Below are 19618 nucleotides of genomic sequence, written 5' to 3' on the forward strand. Positions count from 1 at the left end.
GGCTCTAGTCGAAAAAAACTACATTAATCGTTCAGCTCTATCGAGTACAAAAAAAAAACCATGACTCAGCAGAACCAGTACAGCTGTAGTGAAGTAGAGAGGTGACAAAAAAAAATGAAGAAGAGAAGTGGAGCTGTAATTTTACAACTTTCTTCAATCCTAGCACGTGAGCAGCATGAGGGCCAACGAAAACCAATGTTTTGAAAACCGGATTGGACAGGCCGGTTCGATCGATTGAACCACAAACCGGCCATGCCTTCGATCCGGTTCAATCACAAAGTTAAAGAATTAATTGAACCGATCAAGACCCGATTGAACCGATAAAATCGGTAAAAATTTGAAGGTTCAACCGGTTTTTATTAAGTATTTATTTTTTAAAATAAATATTTTAGTTTTATTCAAAATTTTTAATACTAAAATAAATAAAAAATTATTAAACCTTTGAACCAGAGTTGAACCGATTGAATCGTGAACCGGAAGGTTTTCAGTTCACTCCCCGGTCCAGGTTTAAAGACATTGACGAAAACAAGAACCTCAAACCAAAACCACTCCTTGGCTCTTATTCTATATATGTTGATAAACTCCCACCACCCTACCGCCGCTATCTCGCATCTTTTCCTCCCTTCATCTCCAATTTATTTAGAATCAGTTTTCCGAGTCAGATTCTCTGATTTCTATTGCTCATTCAGGTCTGATTGTAATCTACGAACACATCTGTCTTTTGTACTGTATTTTTTCATTTTTTTTCCAGCTGGATTTGTTATTGTTATTGATTGAGTGTAAGGATTAGGGCTTTTCTGAAGTCTAGGGTTAATTATCGAATGCTGTGGTTAAAGGTTCGACCTTTGATTTGTTTCTTCTATCGGGAATTTTTATTGATTTTCTTGGTGAATTTTATTCTTTTTGCAGGTTTTTCGCAGCTCAGATTTGTTGAATTAGTGAGTTAGCAACCATGGCTTCGCGATTTTGGACTCAGGTTTGTGCTGCTTTTTTTTTTTTTTTTAAACTTACCAGTATAGCCTTCTACCCGGGCTTGTGCGTGTGATTTGGCTGTTGCCCAGACTGAAGCTTGAATCTAATTGTATTCACAGTTTATGCCGTTTTGACATAACAACTTTCAAGTTTCGATTTTTTTTTGTGCTGATGATATTCTAGTCAAATACTCCTTAATACTTGTGTAATAAATATTTGGATTTTGAGGATTTTTTGGTTTTCTGGTGGTGTGAAAGGGTGGACGGATAAGATGCTGGAATTATGCTTATGGCTATGATTTTTTTTCCCTTTTTGCTAAGTATTTGGATTTTTGGGATTTTTTTTCCGGTGTTCTCCCGGCGGTGGGGCTTGAAGATTGAGTGAATAAGACATTTATGCTTATATGAATTTTCTTTGGCTTTTTAGTTTCCTTTACTTCCCTTTTCTATTTTTTTCCTTTTGCGTTGTTTGCAATTGAATATCTTGTCCAAATGGATGCCGATATTATGGTCTTGAAGCACTAGTGAATGTCGTCTGTTCGAAGGTTTTATACTGCATGCATTGATTTTTTTTTATTATTTTTCTGGGATGTGGGATTGACATTTATGTTTGGGTTTTATAGGGTGGTGACAGTGAGACAGAGGAGGAGGAGAGTGATTATGAGCAGGAGGATAATGAGGTCCCAGTTGAGGACATCAATAAGGCTGCCAAGAGTAAGTATCTTCAGGGCAGTGATACTGAAAGTGATGATGAGGATGGGCAAAAGCGTGTTGTCAAATCTGTGAAGGACAAGCGGTTCGAAGAGATGACAGCTACTATTGACCAGATGAAAAATGCTATGAAAATTAATGACTGGGTCAGCCTGCAAGAGAGCTTTGACAAGATTAATAAGCAATTGGAGAAGGTGATGCGAGTCAATGAGTCTGACAGGGTGCCAAATGTTTATATTAAAGCTCTTGTTATGTTGGAAGACTTCTTAAATCAGGCGTTAGCTAATAAGGAGGCGAAGAAGAAGATGAGCAGTAGTAATGCTAAGGCACTAAATTCGATGAAGCAGAAGCTGAAGAAGAACAATAAACAGTATGAAGAGATGATTAACAAGTATAGGGAGAATCCTGAAGTTGAGGAGGAAGAAGATGGAGATGATGATGACGAGGATGGGGAAGATGAGGACTCAGAGTTTGAGGAAGACCCTTCAAAACTTGGTATGGAATCTGATGCAGAAGAAGATGAGGACAAGGAAGCTGGTGAGGATGATGCAAATGAAACTGGTCCAGGGTGGGAAAAGATGATGAGCAAAAAAGATAAGCTCATGGATAAACAGTTCAAGGACCCAAGTCAAATCACCTGGGATACAGTCAACAAGAAGTTCAAGGAGATTGTAGCTGCAAGAGGAAGGAAGGGAACTGGAAGGATTGAGTTGGTTGAGCAACTCACATTCTTGACCAGAGTTGCCAAGACCCCTGCTCAGAAGCTTGAGATTTTATTTAGTGTTGTCTCTGCGCAGTTTGATGTTAATCCTAGTCTAAATACTCACATGCCCATAAACGTGTGGAAGAAGTGTGTCCAAAATCTGCTTACCATACTTGATATTTTGACTCAATATGCAAACATTGTGGTTGACGACATGGTAGAGCCTGATGAAAATGAGACACAAAAGGGGACAGATTATAATGGTGCTATTCGGATTTGGGGAAACTTAGTAGCTTTCCTTGAAAGAATAGATGTGGAATTTTTTAAGAGCTTGCAGGTCATTGATCCACACACCCGTGAATACATTGAGAGGCTTCGGGATGAGCCCACATTGGCAGTTCTTTCTCAGAATGTGCAAGAATATCTGGAAAGGGCTGGTGACAACAAGGGTGCAGCGAAGGTAGCTCTTAAACGGGTTGAACTCATATACTATAAACCCCAGGAGGTATATGATGCAATGAGGAAGTTGGCTGAACAGAATGAAGGTGGAGAAGGTGAGACAGATGGGGAACCAAAAGCGGTTGAGGAGAGCAGGGCCCCACCATCATTTGTTGCAACTCCAGAAATTGTGCCGCGGAAACCCACCTTTCCTGAGAGTAGCAGGACATCGATGGACATCCTGGTTTCGCTCATCTACAGGTCTGGTGATGAGCGGACTAAGGCCCGTGCAATGCTTTGTGACATCTACCATCATGCTTTACTGGATGAATTCTCGACATCGCGTGACCTATTGCTGATGAGTCACTTGCAGGATAGCATTCAGCATATGGATATTTCCACTCAGATACTATTTAACAGAGCAATGGCACAACTTGGATTGTCTGCAGTTAGGGTTGGACTTATAGCTGAAGGACATAGCTGCCTGTGTGAACTGTACTCCGCTGGACGAGTGAAGGAATTGCTTGCGCAAGGTGTCTCACAAAGTCGATTCCATGAAAAGACACCAGAACAGGTACTTGTTCTTTCCCTGGCTGTGATCTAGTTAATTAGTCCACGCTACATAACTCCTCTGTTAAAATGCTGACCTTATCTTGCATGTTCTTTTAAATGTTGACCTTATCTCACATGTTCTTTTAAATGCTGACCTTATCTCACATGTTTTCTGCCTATCTAACTTAAAAAATAAAGTCTCCAGTTTTCCCTCTTGTATTTTCTACTTCCCTCTTTCCCTTCCCCTGCTGTAAGTGAAATACTTATTAGCAGTTTGAGCAGTTGCAGTGTTCTATGTTTATTAGTTTGATTAGGAATAGGTTTATGTCAATACTTCTCCAGTGTTTGTGGCCCATGAGTTGTCTCATGTCCTTTCTTTTTTTTTTTTTTTTTTTATGTTGGTCCTTTTCTCTATATTTTTCCACTAAATTTATCGTGAGTTGAGTTTTTCATTATTTTTTTTTGTATTTTATATTTATTCACTATAGGCCAATTTTTGGTTGTTTAAGATTTGTAAGCGTCGTGAATGGTTAGCCTCAGTTTCCTTCTAGGTTTGATGTAGGAATGTTTGTGTTTGGATAATAGATTATTTGGGATAATTTTTTAAAAAATACTGTGGCACTTTTTTGATGTGATGTATATGAGATAAAAAGATGGTTGGAAAATGTATTGATGATGCAAGCAAATAAATTTTTGGTAATAATCCACTAACTGAACAATTATATTCTATGGTTTCTGCTGTAGTGGGTGTATCAAATAGTTTTGCTTGTCAAAATCATGAGATGAAGGCTATGATGTTGACTTCATGCAGTAAAACTAATGAACTACAAATTTAGTGATTGTATTGACTAGGATTGTAAAATTTTCAATCCACTTGTACTCCTTGATTCAATATGAAATTGATATCCTCTGCCTCACTTTTTTTAGATTGACTGTATAAATAATCAGAGGGAAACTAGATTTTTAGCATCTGTATGTACTTCGTGATTCACAGCTGGCTAGCTTTTCCTTTGAACTCCTTTGTGGTGTCGCTTGGAGGATTGATTTTTATCAATGATTACTATTTTCAGGAACGGATGGAAAGGAGGCGCCAAATGCCATACCATATGCATATAAATCTTGAGCTTCTTGAGGCTGTCCATCTGATTTGTGCCATGCTGCTTGAGGTTCCTAACATGGCAGCCAACAGCCATGATGCTAAGCGCAAGGTTATCAGCAAGACTTTCAGACGGCTGCTTGAGGTGAGTGAGAGGCAGACATTTACTGGTCCCCCTGAAAATGTCAGGGACCATGTAATGGCAGCCACAAGGGCTCTTAGGCAGGGAGACTACCAGAAGGCCTTTGATGTTATTAATTCCCTTGATATCTGGAGGTTGCTCCGCAACAAGGACAGTGTCCTTGAGATGCTAAGGGCTAAAATCAAGGAAGAGGCACTTCGCACCTACCTTTTCACATATTCATCCTCTTATGATTCCCTCAGCCTGGATCAGCTTGCAAAGATGTTTGACCTTTCAGATAAGCAAACTCACAGCATTGTCAGCAAGATGATGATCACTGAGGAGCTTCATGCAAGTTGGGACCAGCCAACCCGGTGCATGGTGTTCCATGATGTTGAGCATACTAGGTTGCAGGCATTGGCATTTCATTTGACAGAGAAGCTGACTGTTCTTGCCGAAAGCAATGAGCGAGCACAAGAGTCGCGAATTGGGGGTGGAGGATTGGAAAACCTTCCCCTGAGGCGTAGGGATGGCCATGATTATGCTGCAGCAGCAGCAGCTTCTGGTGGCACTGCTAGATGGCAAGACTTGTCTTTCTCACAAGGCAGGCATGGAACTGGTGGGGGTCGGACAGGATATAATGCCGGAGGAAGAACATATTCAGGGCAAGCTGGTGGCTTTTCTAGGGACAGAACTGGTCAGTCTCGTGGAGTTGGGAGAACTTACCAAACTGGTTCAGCTGCCAGGGCGAGCCAGATGGATGGTTCCACACGTATGGTCAGTTTGAACAGGGGAGCCTACGCATAGAGTAGCAGAAATAGACGAACCAGCACTGCAATAGCGCATCTTTTCAACCTTTTGAAGCTCATCTATTTTATGTAATCATTCTGAAATTATTGATTGTTCTACAGAGGAGTTTGGTCTATGATTCCTAGTCAAGCCTTTGTTAACTTATGAACGGATACTTTGTTTGTTCCGTCTTATTAGGAAAATTTTGTATGTCAAAAACACTTCTTTTTAGCTTTTTGAAGTTTTGGTTGTGGCTTGTGTGTCTGGATTCTCTTCATCTACTGAAAACAGCGAACTTGGGCGAACTTTTGAATAGCTTCCAGCTTATGATTTATGCCAGCATGCATTAACTGTGAATTCATCTTGTTAGGTATTTCTAGGTTTACTTCCATACGCTGTAGTAACGTGTCACTAATTGCAAGAAATTTCCAGCAACATCTGGGCAGTGTAAAGAGAGATGTGCTGGGAAAAGTGGACTTCTGTGATGACAGGCAACTGCAAGTATGCAATCAGCAGTAACCATTTGTTTCACCTGTTTACAGTTCTTTGGCATCAGTTGTTCACCATTATCTCTTTCTTGCTTGTTTGAAATGAGCAATGTCTGAAGTCTATTTAAGAATTATCATCAAAAACTATTTTGAATCCAAAGATGACATTGGCTCGTTTTGGAACTAGAAAATAAACAATAAAAAAAGAAATTGATCTTAGGTCATTCACCAAAAAAAAATAAATAAATAAAAAATTGCCATGTGAAATGTAAACAACATTCATTGGGGTCTCGTCACTAGCTATAAGAGTAAATTTTATATACACTGACGATATATATACATTATTATCTTTGATTTTGTAATATATATATATATATATAAAAGCTCAATTTCAAATTTAAATTTTGTAAAAAAAAAAATTGCCATGTGAAATGTGAACAACATTCACTCGTCACTAACTATGACTATAGCACCAAGTTTTCCCAATTCCTTAAAATAAGAGTAAATTTTATATACTCTGACGATATATATACACTATTATCATTGAATCTGTAACATATGTATAAAAGTTGAATTTAAAATTAAATTTCTTAAAAATTTAATTTTAAATTTAAATTTTATATAATTATCAATCATAAAACCCGACAGGGTAGCGTCATTTTATATAGATAGTCATACCTTTGCAGCTTGTGTTCACATTTTGCGCCGCCAGATGTCAAGTTTGGGAGAATTTGCCGGTTGGACCTCCAACGGCCCGCCTCCGGAGTATTATTTACTGATTGTTGGATCTTAACCTCTGTTTAGTAACAAGACTGGATAATTTTGAAAACAACGTTTATAATTAAATATTTAGTTAAGAATGTATTTTATACAACCCTGAAATCATCTAAACTTATAATTTGTGGCAGACAACAAATTTGTGCCATCACTTCATATTCGCGGTTCAAATTGAACTTCTCAACTTCAGATGCTCCCTCTGTTTGACCAGAGATCCAGCAATGAAAAGCACCAGAAATAAACAGATTTAATAACAGCTTGGAATATCTTTTGAGGAGTACTAAAATTCAGGTGTTCTTGGAGTGCGTCTCTTTTGGTCTCGTTTGGATTGCATTTTCCGTCATTTTTCATGGAAAAATTATTGTAGCGATTTGATATATGTGAGGAAAAAAAGTAATAGGAAAATGTGTTCACGGAAAATGACGAAATTTTTCTACGGAAAACAGCAATCCTAGCAAGGCCGGGCCGATTAGGGATTGCGGTACTTTTGCTAACAAAAAAAAAATATTCCCATATGATAAAAGCCATTTTGGGATGTTTTATAATCATTGTTTCATAAATTTTCAAACGGTTTTAGAGTGTTTGCTCTTGGGATAACTTTTCGTTATTTTAAAGAATGATTTGTCTAACGGGTGTCCACGGGGCACTCATTATTCATTAAAATATATTTCAAGTGTTATATTTTTAAAAATATGAGATTAATTAGAAAAAGTAAATAAATACGAAGGAGGATAAACAAGATTAAATAAGGAAAGCATATAAACGCAAGAGAGAATAATATTAATAATTATTAGTATATGTATATACATGATAGGTTAGGTGAATAACATGCGTGTTAGGGAACCGGTTAAAAAAATCCTTTAAAGAATTATAAATGAAGTTTGATCATTTTATCATACACTAAAAGTAAATAAAGATAGCAACAGTAGTATTTCAACAGTCAAAATCATACATCATTCAACGTAAAAAGTACTCGTGCCAGTAATCCTGGCAAACACACTAAAACTACTTATTAACTACTCATGCTGATAAACAATGTGCTTTATAAGAAGCCACGACAGTTGCATATGGAATATTCTCTTTCTGAAGTAAATATATATAAATTCAAGGGTAAAATATTGCTAAATTAGGGTCATTATTATTACTCATAAATTGGAAATTGACTGGTCAATACCGACCATCAGTGACAAGCCATTAATGACGGTTGTCAACAATGTTGACATTTTCCTTGTGTACTATATAGTTCAGTTGTGTAATAGTGAGAAATACATATATTGAAGGACCTTTAATCATTCTAGAAGTACAAATGGTGAAGAGGTAAACACGCAAAAAACGTATCTCAAAAAAAATAAACGAATTCTGGTGTCAATTGCGTGCCCATTAAGGTGAAAAAATTGAAAACAAGTGAATTTGGCCATTTGCAAGGCAATGTTTGCGACAGATCATTGGCCAGAAAATGCGTGTCTTCATTGCTTTAATTCTTGTTCATCGCCTTCAAATCTTAATCTCTAGAAACAAGTTAACATTGGGATCATCCTTTGACAAATTTTAGCTCCGTTGGACGGCCTATAGCCTTGGCTGATCTATCCTTTTTATAACAAATTTTGGGATGCTTGGCAGCGTTTTGAAACCAGATCGAACCGTCTGGTCGGACCGGTCAAATCGCGAATGGAGTATGACGCCGATCAGATTCACTGATCAACTTAGAAAGTGATTTGAACCAGTCGAATCCAATAAGGAATCAAACTTTTGAACGGTTTCAAACTATTTTTTTTTTAATTTCAAAGTTATATAAGTTACCAGTTAACAATTAAAAGAATAAAAAACCTTTGAACCGAATTGAACCGAAAGCTTATTCGGTTCACTTAACGGTCTGGTTTTGAAACATTGATTTTTAGTAGATCGGGATAAAGATCACGAGTGAACATTAAAATTAATGATACCTTTTGTTGCTATTAAGTAGATTGCTACGAGAATCATTCAAAAAAAAAAGAGTAAAATAATTAAATTTTGCCCCTTGTTATTCCTTTAATTTTAAAATTGATTAGTTCATTAATCAGAATGAAACTCATTTCGGTTTCAATCCAAACGGTTGAGGGGTATAGTGCCAAAAACCATATACCCATGTTGAGGTTTATACTTGCTATCCTATTTTCAATTTCAGAATAAGAACCAAACACCCCAACTACCATAATCTTTTTCTGATGGAGGCAAAATGAAATTCACTTTCCTCTTCCCTCAAAAATCATATTAATTACCTTGGCAGGCTTTAGGGTCCGCAGTCAACCACTGTTTAGTACATGTATCACACACAGAAAGTCAAAAATTGAAGTGCTAAGAGACATTAATCCGCCAAACATGAAAAGACCATTTCTTTATCTTTGGCAGGAAGATGCCGTGCTATAAAATAGTGTGGTAAAATGTACACATCTCTTTCACTGACAATAATGCGTCATGGATGATGTTCAATTCTTGATCTTGCCACTGACAAAATGATCCATGAAGATGCTTAAACTATTACTATCAAAGTTTTCTAGCATTAATTACTTTAGCTTTTCAAAATTTCTGACAGGGAATTAATTAACTTCAATAGACAAAATCATTAAAAAAAAAAAAGGCAAGAGTATTCAGTAAAATTTTTTCTCTCATCTTTTTATAAGGGCTACTCTTCTTCTTCAAATTCTAAAGAGTATTCAGTAAATAACCTCTTCATCTTCAACCTATCGTGTTCATTTTACACTTGATGGGCAGAATTGTGCTTAGTACACTTTCGAGTTTACAATTTAATAAAGCTAGCTTAGGATGATGCAATCAAAGGGGGAAAAAAATATGATAAGATAATATGTTACTTCCCAGAAGCACCTGGTTTCTTGGCTTGATACATTTCTCCCTCTCTCTGTGGAACATGAATTCGAGGTCAACATTCAACATGTCTTAGTCTGTGACTATAACACCAGCCTACATAGTCAATTAGTCATATAAAAACCTTCCAGCCATAGATTGTTTTTGCTTTCTTGGCAAGATAATCACCCACTTAGCTAGTAGTTTTGTGTATACTGCCCAAGTTAGAACTTAGAAGCAGCCTAAACTCTTAATGAGTTTCACCACCCCTAGTTCTGATGGACTCCTGCAAAATAGGTTTCCACTAATGGAATCAAAGGGATTCCTTGATGCTACCGAAGAAGATGAAATAACAAAGTTAACAGGCAAAACCATGTTGAGCTCTGAAAATTCTTGCGCAAACTATGGTGATTTGGATCCCAAAGACAACAAAACAAAGCCAAACAAAAGAAGATCGAGGGCATCGAAAAAGACTCCTATGATTCTCCTCAATGCCAACACTACGAATTTTCGAGCCTTGGTGCAACAGTTTACGGGCTGCCAGAGTGCTCCTTCTTCTTCATTCAAAGGTCCAATCAACTTGAACTTTGGAGGAGGGAGTGCAGAAAATGATATGGACGTAGCTGATCATCAATCTAGTATCTTTGGATACAACAATTTTGTTCAAAACATTCAGGCTGATGATCAAGTGCGTGATCAGCAGCAGCAATTAGAAGATCACGAACGTCTGTTATCTAGTGGGAGCTTTGATGGAGATGCTTCCCTTTCAACATATGGTAAACCTGAAACTTATGCAACCGCCTTGGAAAACATAGGTGCAGAGAATGGTAACCTTTTTCACGATTTCCCAGGAGATTTTTCTTCCAATGTACTTCCAGATGATGATGATTTTACCTTCTGATGGTTCTGAGAATCAATTACCAGTAGAAATGTTTGTTTGTCATCTTCATCACTCAGATAATGAATGCTAACAGCCCCCCGCCCCCCCCCCTCCCTCCCCCTCCCTCTCCCAACAACAAAAACAATTGTATTTTCGTTTCGTTAGACGTTTCATCCATGAACATATTAGTTTATAAATTCCTATAATATGACTATCCATTAACGGAAGAAATAATATGATTTTCTACAGCTTGCTTTTTCCTATTTATTATTATTATTTTTGAATATTATGTTTGCATAGCATCGTACTATATATGTTTAGCGTTTTTTTTTTCAAAAAACTTTATATGTTACTCTTGGATTTAGGAAAGTGTAATATGATTTGCCAAGTTGATGTGCAGATATACAAATACAGGAAGGTTTACACAAGTAAACACTACTATATTTTCTTTGCAAACCATGAAATAATTGTATTAGCAATTCCAGGCTTACTGGTTGCAGAACTTGCTTCCATTAGATGGTATGGTAAACAGTCAGATCAGCCATATCATGTTTCTGGTTCGAGACACAGTGGTATACATAACACGAGAAGGAAGAGAAGCTCCTACAAATCTCACCACAAAACTAACTCTCCATCTGTCCGCTAGACTTCTGCATGTTCATCCACTGTGTGTTACTTCAAAGATGAATTCAAAAGGAAATTAACACTCTATGTCTAATTTTTTGCACATAGATAGAATACAGAATGAAACATAAAGGGGAGGATTTGGGATAGGTACAGTTAGCATTAAATGTTGTTGTTGGTGTAGTTGTACACATTTATTTAAATTAATGTACCCAAATAAAATTTATGAATACATTGAAGTTACGTGATTGCATACCGTATCACGTAAAAAGTATAACAGTCTCACTAACAACATGTAATGTGTACACTTACAAAAGTAAATGTACACGTCTATTTAAATTAGTGTACAGGGACAAAATTTATCAATACAGCAAAATTATTTTAGTGTATACCACATCGTGTAAAATGTATAACAACTGCATTAACAGCATACAATGCCGACTGCACCTACTCCAAACCCTAAAGGGTAAACCAAAAATCGAAATCAAAACGAAATACGAATAGTTTGCGGTTGTTTTATGCACCAATTAAGGATAAGTAACGTTAAAAGCACTCCTACATTTTTTTTTTCTAGTTACCCTATTCAGTCCCTCGCCTTCAGTTAGCATTGATTTCCTGCCAAACTTACACATTTGGATTTATATGATCATTGGCCCAATTTGGCCCAAATAGGACGGAAGACAAGTTTTAACTTGCAAACCTCGGGGAATTTGACAAAAGGGGAAGAATCAAGCATAGATTAAAAAAACACATAATTAGGAATGAGGACCCCTAGGTTCATGAACCCCTCATTCTTATAATTTTAAACATAAAAATTTTTGAATTTTGTCTTTCTTTTCCCTTCTTTCAATTTTCTTTGAAACTCTTAAAATTGTGACAATTGTAAAGTAATATTATGGAAATAAAGGAGACAATTATAAAGTAATTTCATGAAAATAGGTGAGAATGGAGGGAAAAGAAAGATAAATTTTAAAAATTTTTCTATTCAAAATCACAAGAATCATAGCAAACATCAAGTTAAAAAAGATAACTAGTTTGTTTTACTAAATTTTGTAATCATTAATATAGTTTTGTTGTTTATTTGTATTATCTAATTTATTAAATGTGAACTTTTTGAGTGGTTAAATGTGTGTATTAATTGTTTCTAATTTTTAATTATTTTTATTTTTTTACTAATACATGCATAAGAGGTATTTATGGAATAAAAGTTTCATCTTTCTCCTTAAGTACTTTTTTAATGTTATTTTTTTTATGTCCATGGATTTCAATATTAAATGAAGTAATGGTCAGTTTCGGTTGTCTGCTTGGAAATTGATTCTTCGGATCTATACATCTGATAATAAAAATGGGTGGAAATCTTGTTGAAAGAATTTGGTTTACTTTTTGGTTGAATCTTTAAAGGCTTTCTCGAAAGTGTTGAGTTAGAAGTAGATGCTCATATCAGGTAGCTGCATTTTATTTCTCTCCATCCCTGTCCCAAGTTCACGCATTCGAGTTGGGTTGATGACTGTGAAAATTTGATTTGAATGTTTCACTACCTGGTTTGTTTTTTGATCTGATGCTTTGAAGGAAAATTGAAAAGTGGTATTGGGGTTACATGTTAATGATCCAAAGTTACATTAATCAAGCATGTTTGGTTTCTTGGGTTATGTGGTATGAATATATCTAAGCTGAAGTTAAAGAAGTACAAAGCTGCCGCATTTTTCTCGATGTTTCCTCTCTGCTCACTAAGTTTTTGCACATAAATTGCTGTTTAATCTTATATTGAAGAGAAAATGAAGTGTTTGGTGTTGAGTTTGCATTCTTTGAATCCAAGGAAACATAAACTAGCTTGAATGTTGGCCTAGTAAGATAGATTTCCCTAAAAATCCTGAATAGTGGGAGAGTTTCGTTTGTTTTCTTGAACAAATCTAGAATCGCTAGTTTGCTTCTCATTCCAGATTTCTCTTTTTCCTTTGTATGCATAAAACGGCATTTTGGGAATGAGTTTACGACATTTAGTGGGTGCTAGGAGGTTGGATCTTTTTCTTTGTACAAATCCTTTGTTTGCCACGTAAGGTTGCTGAAGTTCCTAAAGTTTTGGCTGGCTGCCGAAAATTTCTTCTTGTAGCAGAAATGTTTTCGTAAGCCTTGCATGAAGTGGCTTGAACTGTCCAAATTTGCATGTCTGTTGCCCGACTTTTGGTGTTCAAATCTACAAGTTTCATGATGCAAAGTGTGAGGATTGTGTGGTAGTTTTGTTTGGATTTGATTGTGTTTGAAAGCTGGTTTTGTGAAGTGCCGAATTGCAGAAACATTGTCTAAATAAGGAATAAAGCTTCGTGTGCATGCATGGAAAACAAAAGAAAATTACACTTTGGTCCCTGCAATGTTTAAGCCATGCTACAAAGGCCTAATTATGTGCTGATTTCTTGCAATTAGGTCCTAAAGTAATTGCAATTTCAATCATTATTGTCGCGCCCCACTTTTTGAGATGGTGAAAGTAGTGTGTATGTGAACGGGTGTGAAGATGAAAATAAAAGGCCGTGGGATTGTGAAATGCGACGGTTTGGCCAAAGTATAGTTCAAAAAGGGTTTTTTGGATGGAAAATGGAATCGCCACTTGGTATAGAGTTAGGGTGTAACAAGTCACCCAAAAAGTGATTTCTTGGAAAGAAAAGTAAACAAACCCTTTTTAAACAATTTTAGGTCTACGTAACCAAAGAAAGGGATCGGGGGTCACATTTGATAAGGGAGAAGGCAAAGGCAAAGCCTAAGGCACTCCCTTACCCTAGCCAAAGCTAGTTGCGTGACTTAGCCCTTCTTTTCTTAATTCTTCTACCCAAAATATGAGTTGCATGTTGGATATGACTAATGGATGAAAAAAATGTAATCCTAAATCTAAAATGTCTCTTATGAGGCTTTTTGGTCCCAATCACATGAATTGTGATGGCCAGTAAGGAAAGCCCTCATAGAGGTCACGAGTAATGCAAATGAAGACCCAAATATGAGTGCAAGTGTGAAAATGTAAGAGGAATACAAAATAAAATAAAATAAAAATACAAATGTAAGTGCAAGTGTGCAAATGTAAGAAAAGTGCATGTGTGCAAATGTAAGAAAAGTGCATGTGTGCAAGTGGATCAAAATATGGTATAATGGTAGTAAATGTATCTAAGTGCAATTGGGTGCAATTTGTGAGGTAGAAAATAAATAAGTGATAGGGAAAGAAGAGAAATGTATGTACATGGCATGTGGAGTGAGAAAAATATAAGTAGTGAGAAAATGTAGATAAAAAAAAATATGGTAAAATGGAGGTGCATGAACCTAGAGGAATGCATCAAGTCGGGTACGGGAATGACTTCTATCTTCATGATTTTAATTTTCCCTTTGATTAGAAGGAAGAACTAGCATGCTAAGGCTATTTTGTAGCCACACTCGCTCGTTTCCCTTACCTAAAGGGGACTCTCAAGCAAATGTACCCTATAACTAGCATGAGGATGCAAAAACCTAAAATGAAGGGGAAAGGATTGGAGGATCATGCCAAATGCTAGAAAACTAAGAAAAATGTATGAAATGTAGTGAAACATGCAAGTATGTACTAACGAGAGGGGACGGCCTATTGGGGTCTAGCATTGGACTAGCCCTTTTCTAAAATTCTCTCACAAGCATTGGACTTGCGAGAGCTCGAGGGGAAAGACCATGGCCAGCGTTGGACTAGCCACGGTGACGCATTCATCCATTGCATTCATCTATGACTATAGAAAGCAAGTAGACATGCCAATCACCTATAAACACGTAGCACATAACACTTTGCATGCTCGACTAAATGCAAGAGCCTAACAAAGCAAATTAACACGTAGCAACAAAAGCAAGCAATCAAGCTAATGAACCTATTACATTTGCTAACTAAAACAAATGGGGAAGAGGAAAAATGAATAAAAATGCTCTCCAAGCCCTATCTATTACAAGCCAAGAGGTGTACACATACCCTATAAATAAATAAAAGAATGACTTTAATAAAAGCAAAAGTAATTGAAATAAATGAAAGGAATTAAGGAAAAGCAAGGAAAAGAAAGTAGACATGCAATTCTCACTTAGCACGTTGGATCACATAGGGGAGAGACAAAAAAGATAAAAGAAGTTATACCTCCCTTGGAATGGTGTCCAAATGGAAGAAAAATGGCTTCAAAACAATAAAAAGGTCAAGGTACCACTTTAATTGAGAAAAATTAAAAGAAATGCGCAAATACAAAGCTCACTTGATCGTAAAAGCCCCTAAAGTCATGACTTAAGTGCAATTAAAATAAAGCATAGTAGTCAATTGAAGCAAACAAGCAATGAAGTTGCGAAAATCAAAGCTGCGAAGGATCAAATTGATGAAAATATTCAATTGATTGGGTCATAGCAGCATGAGTTAGAAGCCAAGGGGTCAAAATGCAATTTTGGAATACATTTGCATGCATGCAGTCAGCAATTTTCGGCAAAAACTGAAACCATTCCTTCGGCCATTTCTACTATGGCCAGCATGCACAAACTTCAGCAACCCCAAGCAAACTTTCGGCAAACATACAATTCATGCAAAACTTTGAATCGGCTCCACTCAACCATGTTAATCACCTCTCAAAAACATTTCAAATAAGTAGTTCAAACAATCAAAAAATTTCAGCAAACCGAAGGTGAAGCCTGCTGCATTATCGTTTACAAACTTGCTGCAACTTTCTACTATAACATGCAGACTCTCGGCAAACAAAAAAAAAAAAAAATCACATAACAGCTTTGAAACAAATCCCATCAAAACCATTGCTCAACACCTCTTAACAAAACATGAACACTTGAAACTAACCAAATGGAAACCCAAATAAAACATTTCAGCTCTTCAAAGCATCGACTCGAACAGACAAAAGAATACCAAATGTGTGGTCCATTCTCCCTCCCCGTCTCAAACAATCAGCTTTTCTTTATTCCCTGGTTTTTAGTGTAAGTGTGCAAGTTCCACACGACTAAAATCTGATTTAGACATCAAGCCTTGATCACATAATTTCAATCATCCGGGCGTGCAAAATTTTGGCAAGAACTTTCAACAATTTTCTGGGTTCTTTATCAAACGTATAACAGTGCAAACCAAATCCCAGTCAAAACTCGCAACTTGCGTCATCTAACACTAAAACCGGACATCTAAACAAACAACAAAAGCAGGAAGAGCAGCGACCAACGAAACATTAGAACAGATTTGCCCGAAACCCTTTCCATTTCCATATTTGCAATGCTTCAACACAAACCCCAAAGCCATAAAAATCCAATCTTTGGGCCCATCAGGAAGTCACAGAAGCAGAAACCGCAGATGGCATCCATTTTATTTCTTGTATGAAAGAGAGGAAGCACGAAAGCTAACAAGTTTTATAAAATACACAAATTCTAAACATAGCCCAGCATACAATCATTAAGATCTGGGGTTTCTAACTCACAAACAAAGGACAAGATTCGGTAGTTTAAAGGAAAGAAAGCGCAACTTACAGTGATGGTGCTTCCTCTCGGTGAAAATGATGACGATCAGGAGGATTAGCAACTTTGATGGCTCTTTTGCTGACTCTTCTTTTGCAACCGGTTCCTCATCTGGGTCCTCCTCAGGATCCTCCTCAGAATCACCAGAGACTGCATTCCCTTGACTCTCCTCGACCAAGTTCTGCACTACTTCATCTACCAAAGCCCCACACTCAATTAAAATACTGTCAGTCCGATCTCTCACGTCCCTTACTACTTGAACAAGGCGACCATTAGCCTCCTAAGCCTGCTCTCGGAAGGCATTGGTTCGCTCCTGCTCCTCGAGAACCGAAGCCTCAAGCTCTTGAATCGTAGCCCCCTGTACTCGTAAAATCGCCTGCAGACGCTCTATCTTTGTCTGGCATCTACAATTGGTACTACCCAATCATCTCCTCTCATCGGCAATAGCGAGAACTACCCTATCAGGGTAGGAGTAGGTCCTCCAGCAGTCACAATGTTGAATCTTACGCGCTGGAAACCACCGACATATGGGCCCTCCGTGTGACAGCCCCACCTCCCCCTAAGGCGAACCAGAGGGTTCGGCGGGCCGCCTGCCCGGCTCTCGCCGGGACTTAGTCGTTCACTAAAGTCCTCAAATGAATTACAAGAATAAACCTCAAATATACATCACATGGTCCACAAATATACATCCAAGTCTCCAATAATTACATGTCACAAATGCAGCGGAAACAATTCCCAACTATACATAAATTGATCCCAAATCCAAATTGTACAACATAAAGGCCATCCATTCACGTGAATAAGCACAACAAGTCTTCCTTCGCTTTGAGCCCTGTGGAGGGGAATAAAATATTTTTGGGGTGAGCTAGAAGCTCAGCGAGTAACCAGAAAATCAGTAATCAAATCGGTTTAACAATATTTCTTTTCAATGATGTCATAAATCAAATGATAAGTCCAGAAACAATTACAACATTTACAAAACATTAAATATGGAGTATCAATAATTCAAGAAACATGTACAATGGAAAGCGATAGTAACATTCATGAAAAGATACGTTCGTTCTCCTGTCATTTCCTTTTTTTTTTCATTTGAATTTGCATCATTTTCCACCAACCTCCACCAACCTACAAAGGTAATACTCAAGTATACCAAACGTTCACCCAGGTCCCTAATCGCCCGACCGAGTCCGGTTCTGGCTCGAGACGACCGGTAACAAGGGGCAATGGCCAGTTCAGCCCAAAAGGCTTACATTCATGCGCAAGTAGCATTTAATCATTTATCATGAAAATTTCACATTGATTTAGGTCGAGTGCGATAAAATACACACTCGGCTAGAAAGCTTGTTTTGGAAATCATTCAAAGCACGTCACACGTTAGCAATCAATAATACAAGTCATGAAGTCAAGGAAATATATCAAACAAGGAACACTTTCATATAAGCACGCATGATATGCAAGAAAACAGTTCAAAAGTAGCTTTGGAAACAGTTCAAAAGTAAATAATGTAAGAAACATTTCACAAGTACTTTGGAAATAGTTTAGGGTCACTCACCTCCATGGCTCAGAAACCATCCATCATATATCATTGCCTTGCTCAAATCCGAGTCTTAGATCACAAACTCAATGCAAACAAATCCCTTCAAAGTTCGGACAGCACTTCCCCTAAATTTCTTTACTTTTCCAGCCATCAAGACTTCATTATTTCCTCAGCCAGTCCCAAAGGTACACACACAACAACAAGTTCATCTAATAGTCATTCAGCAAGTTCCAAGTAGTACTAGTACAAGTCAAGCTAGGGAAAAGTCCGGAAATGAAAGTTAAGCTCAAAACCAGAAAAAATAGTTTTGACGTCATTTTGCGGTAATGGCACCAAAGGTACTACGAGTATCGGATGGAGGTCCAAGACCCACCGTTTCGAAGCTAAGAACCAGGGCTACAACAATGTAGAAGGTCACTCAGTCCAAATCCCCAGCACAACTAAGTCAAATATGCCAAATAACAAACCAGAACCGTAATTGCAGGTTTACAAATTACACTATGCTGTAATCAGTACAACTCAGTCTAAACAGGTCCAAATGCAGAAATTCCAAAGGCATATGGTAGCTAGGACATCAAGCTACATTTCATCAGAAGACCTCAACACCCAAATCCAAAAAAATTCCAGTCAAAACAACCCATTTCAGACACAGTTCTAACATCCTGATGAACCCAGAACAGCAACAGGAATTTCGGCTTATCTCATTCTAAACTACTCCAATTGACCTGAAATTTTATAGGCACCCTTAAAACATAAATACCTAAAACTTTCATGTTTTGAGCCAAGGCCAATTCGGCATCTATCTATGACCTAAAAATTCGGACAGAATGTTCATCACAAAACCCTCACTTTTCAATTTTTGGTCCAAAACAGAAATTGGTTGCAATTAATCACTTTTTCCACCTCCTAGAGTCATTAAACATCATTTCCAATCATCATACATGACCCCATAATCATATCCATATGAAATCAGAAAAATCCCCAATAATCATAAAACTTCACCAATTCAACCAAAATCAAGATATAATCCATAAAGTTGCACCTTATATCACCACTAATCATGAATTGAACATCATTAGAGCAAGGAGAGGGGTCATTCACAACTCACCTTAGCAATACAAGAGATAGAGCAACTAGTCACCTTAGCTTTCCAAACAACTCCACAAAACACCTCAAGACCACTTAGCAAAGAGATTTTATGGAATGATTTGGAGTTTTATTGGTTGGATTTGAAGATTGAGCAAGAAATAGAAGGAAGAAATTGAGAGCTTTTCTTTCTTTTCCTTTGAGAGAGAGCCGGCTATGAAGCTTTAGAAATAAGGATGATTTTTGGCAATTTTTTGATATTTATTTGGTCAAGGTAAAGGTAAAGTCAAATGGTCAAAATCCAAGACTTAATCTTATGGTGACACTTGTCACCTTTTGGTTCAAAACTTATCTTTTTGTCTCTCCAATACAAATATCTTAACACCTTGTAAAATAATATCACTAAATACAAAATTCTAAGAAGTTGTCAAAAATATATTGCGTTTACCGCACTTGCGGGTCCCACGTTCAAAATACGCTCTTAATTTCTCAAAAACTAACCGATACTAGAAAAATCATTTGA

At 37.2% G+C, this 19618-nt stretch overlaps 2 protein-coding genes across 2 annotated transcripts; both read left to right on the forward strand.

The window, feature by feature from the left end:
• The first annotated feature begins 578 nt into the window (after positions 1–578).
• On the forward strand, positions 579–5720 carry LOC113781942 (eukaryotic translation initiation factor 3 subunit C). Its single transcript, XM_027327821.1, has 4 exons — positions 579–689; positions 910–976; positions 1595–3397; positions 4446–5720. Exons 2-4 carry the CDS (start codon positions 953–955, stop codon positions 5397–5399), a joined length of 2781 nt encoding a protein of 926 aa, XP_027183622.1. The 5' UTR covers positions 579–689; positions 910–952; the 3' UTR covers positions 5400–5720.
• A 4036-nt stretch (positions 5721–9756) lies between these two features.
• LOC113781930 lies at positions 9757–10429 on the forward strand. Its single transcript, XM_027327805.1, has one exon. The coding sequence runs from the start codon at positions 9795–9797 to the stop codon at positions 10386–10388; it is 594 nt and encodes a 197-aa protein (XP_027183606.1). The 5' UTR covers positions 9757–9794; the 3' UTR covers positions 10389–10429.
• Positions 10430–19618: the final 9189 nt, after the last annotated feature.

The sequence above is a fragment of the Coffea eugenioides genome, chromosome 9 (assembly GCF_003713205.1).
Source record: "Coffea eugenioides isolate CCC68of chromosome 9, Ceug_1.0, whole genome shotgun sequence".
NCBI classification, from domain to species: Eukaryota; Viridiplantae; Streptophyta; class Magnoliopsida; order Gentianales; family Rubiaceae; genus Coffea; species Coffea eugenioides.

What these genes read in the sequence shown, in the direction of transcription:
- LOC113781942 (XM_027327821.1), top strand. Translation starts at nt 953, where the DNA reads ATGGCTTCGCGATTTTGGACTCAG. An exon ending in CTTCGCGATTTTGGACTCAG is followed by an intron (nt 977 to 1,594) that starts GTTTGTGCTGCT and finishes TGGGTTTTATAG; the next exon opens with GGTGGTGACAGTGAGACAGA. An exon ending in ATGAAAAGACACCAGAACAG is followed by an intron (nt 3,398 to 4,445) that starts GTACTTGTTCTT and finishes TACTATTTTCAG; the next exon opens with GAACGGATGGAAAGGAGGCG.
- LOC113781930 (XM_027327805.1), top strand. Translation starts at nt 9,795, where the DNA reads ATGGAATCAAAGGGATTCCTTGATGCTACCGAAGAAGATGAAATAACA.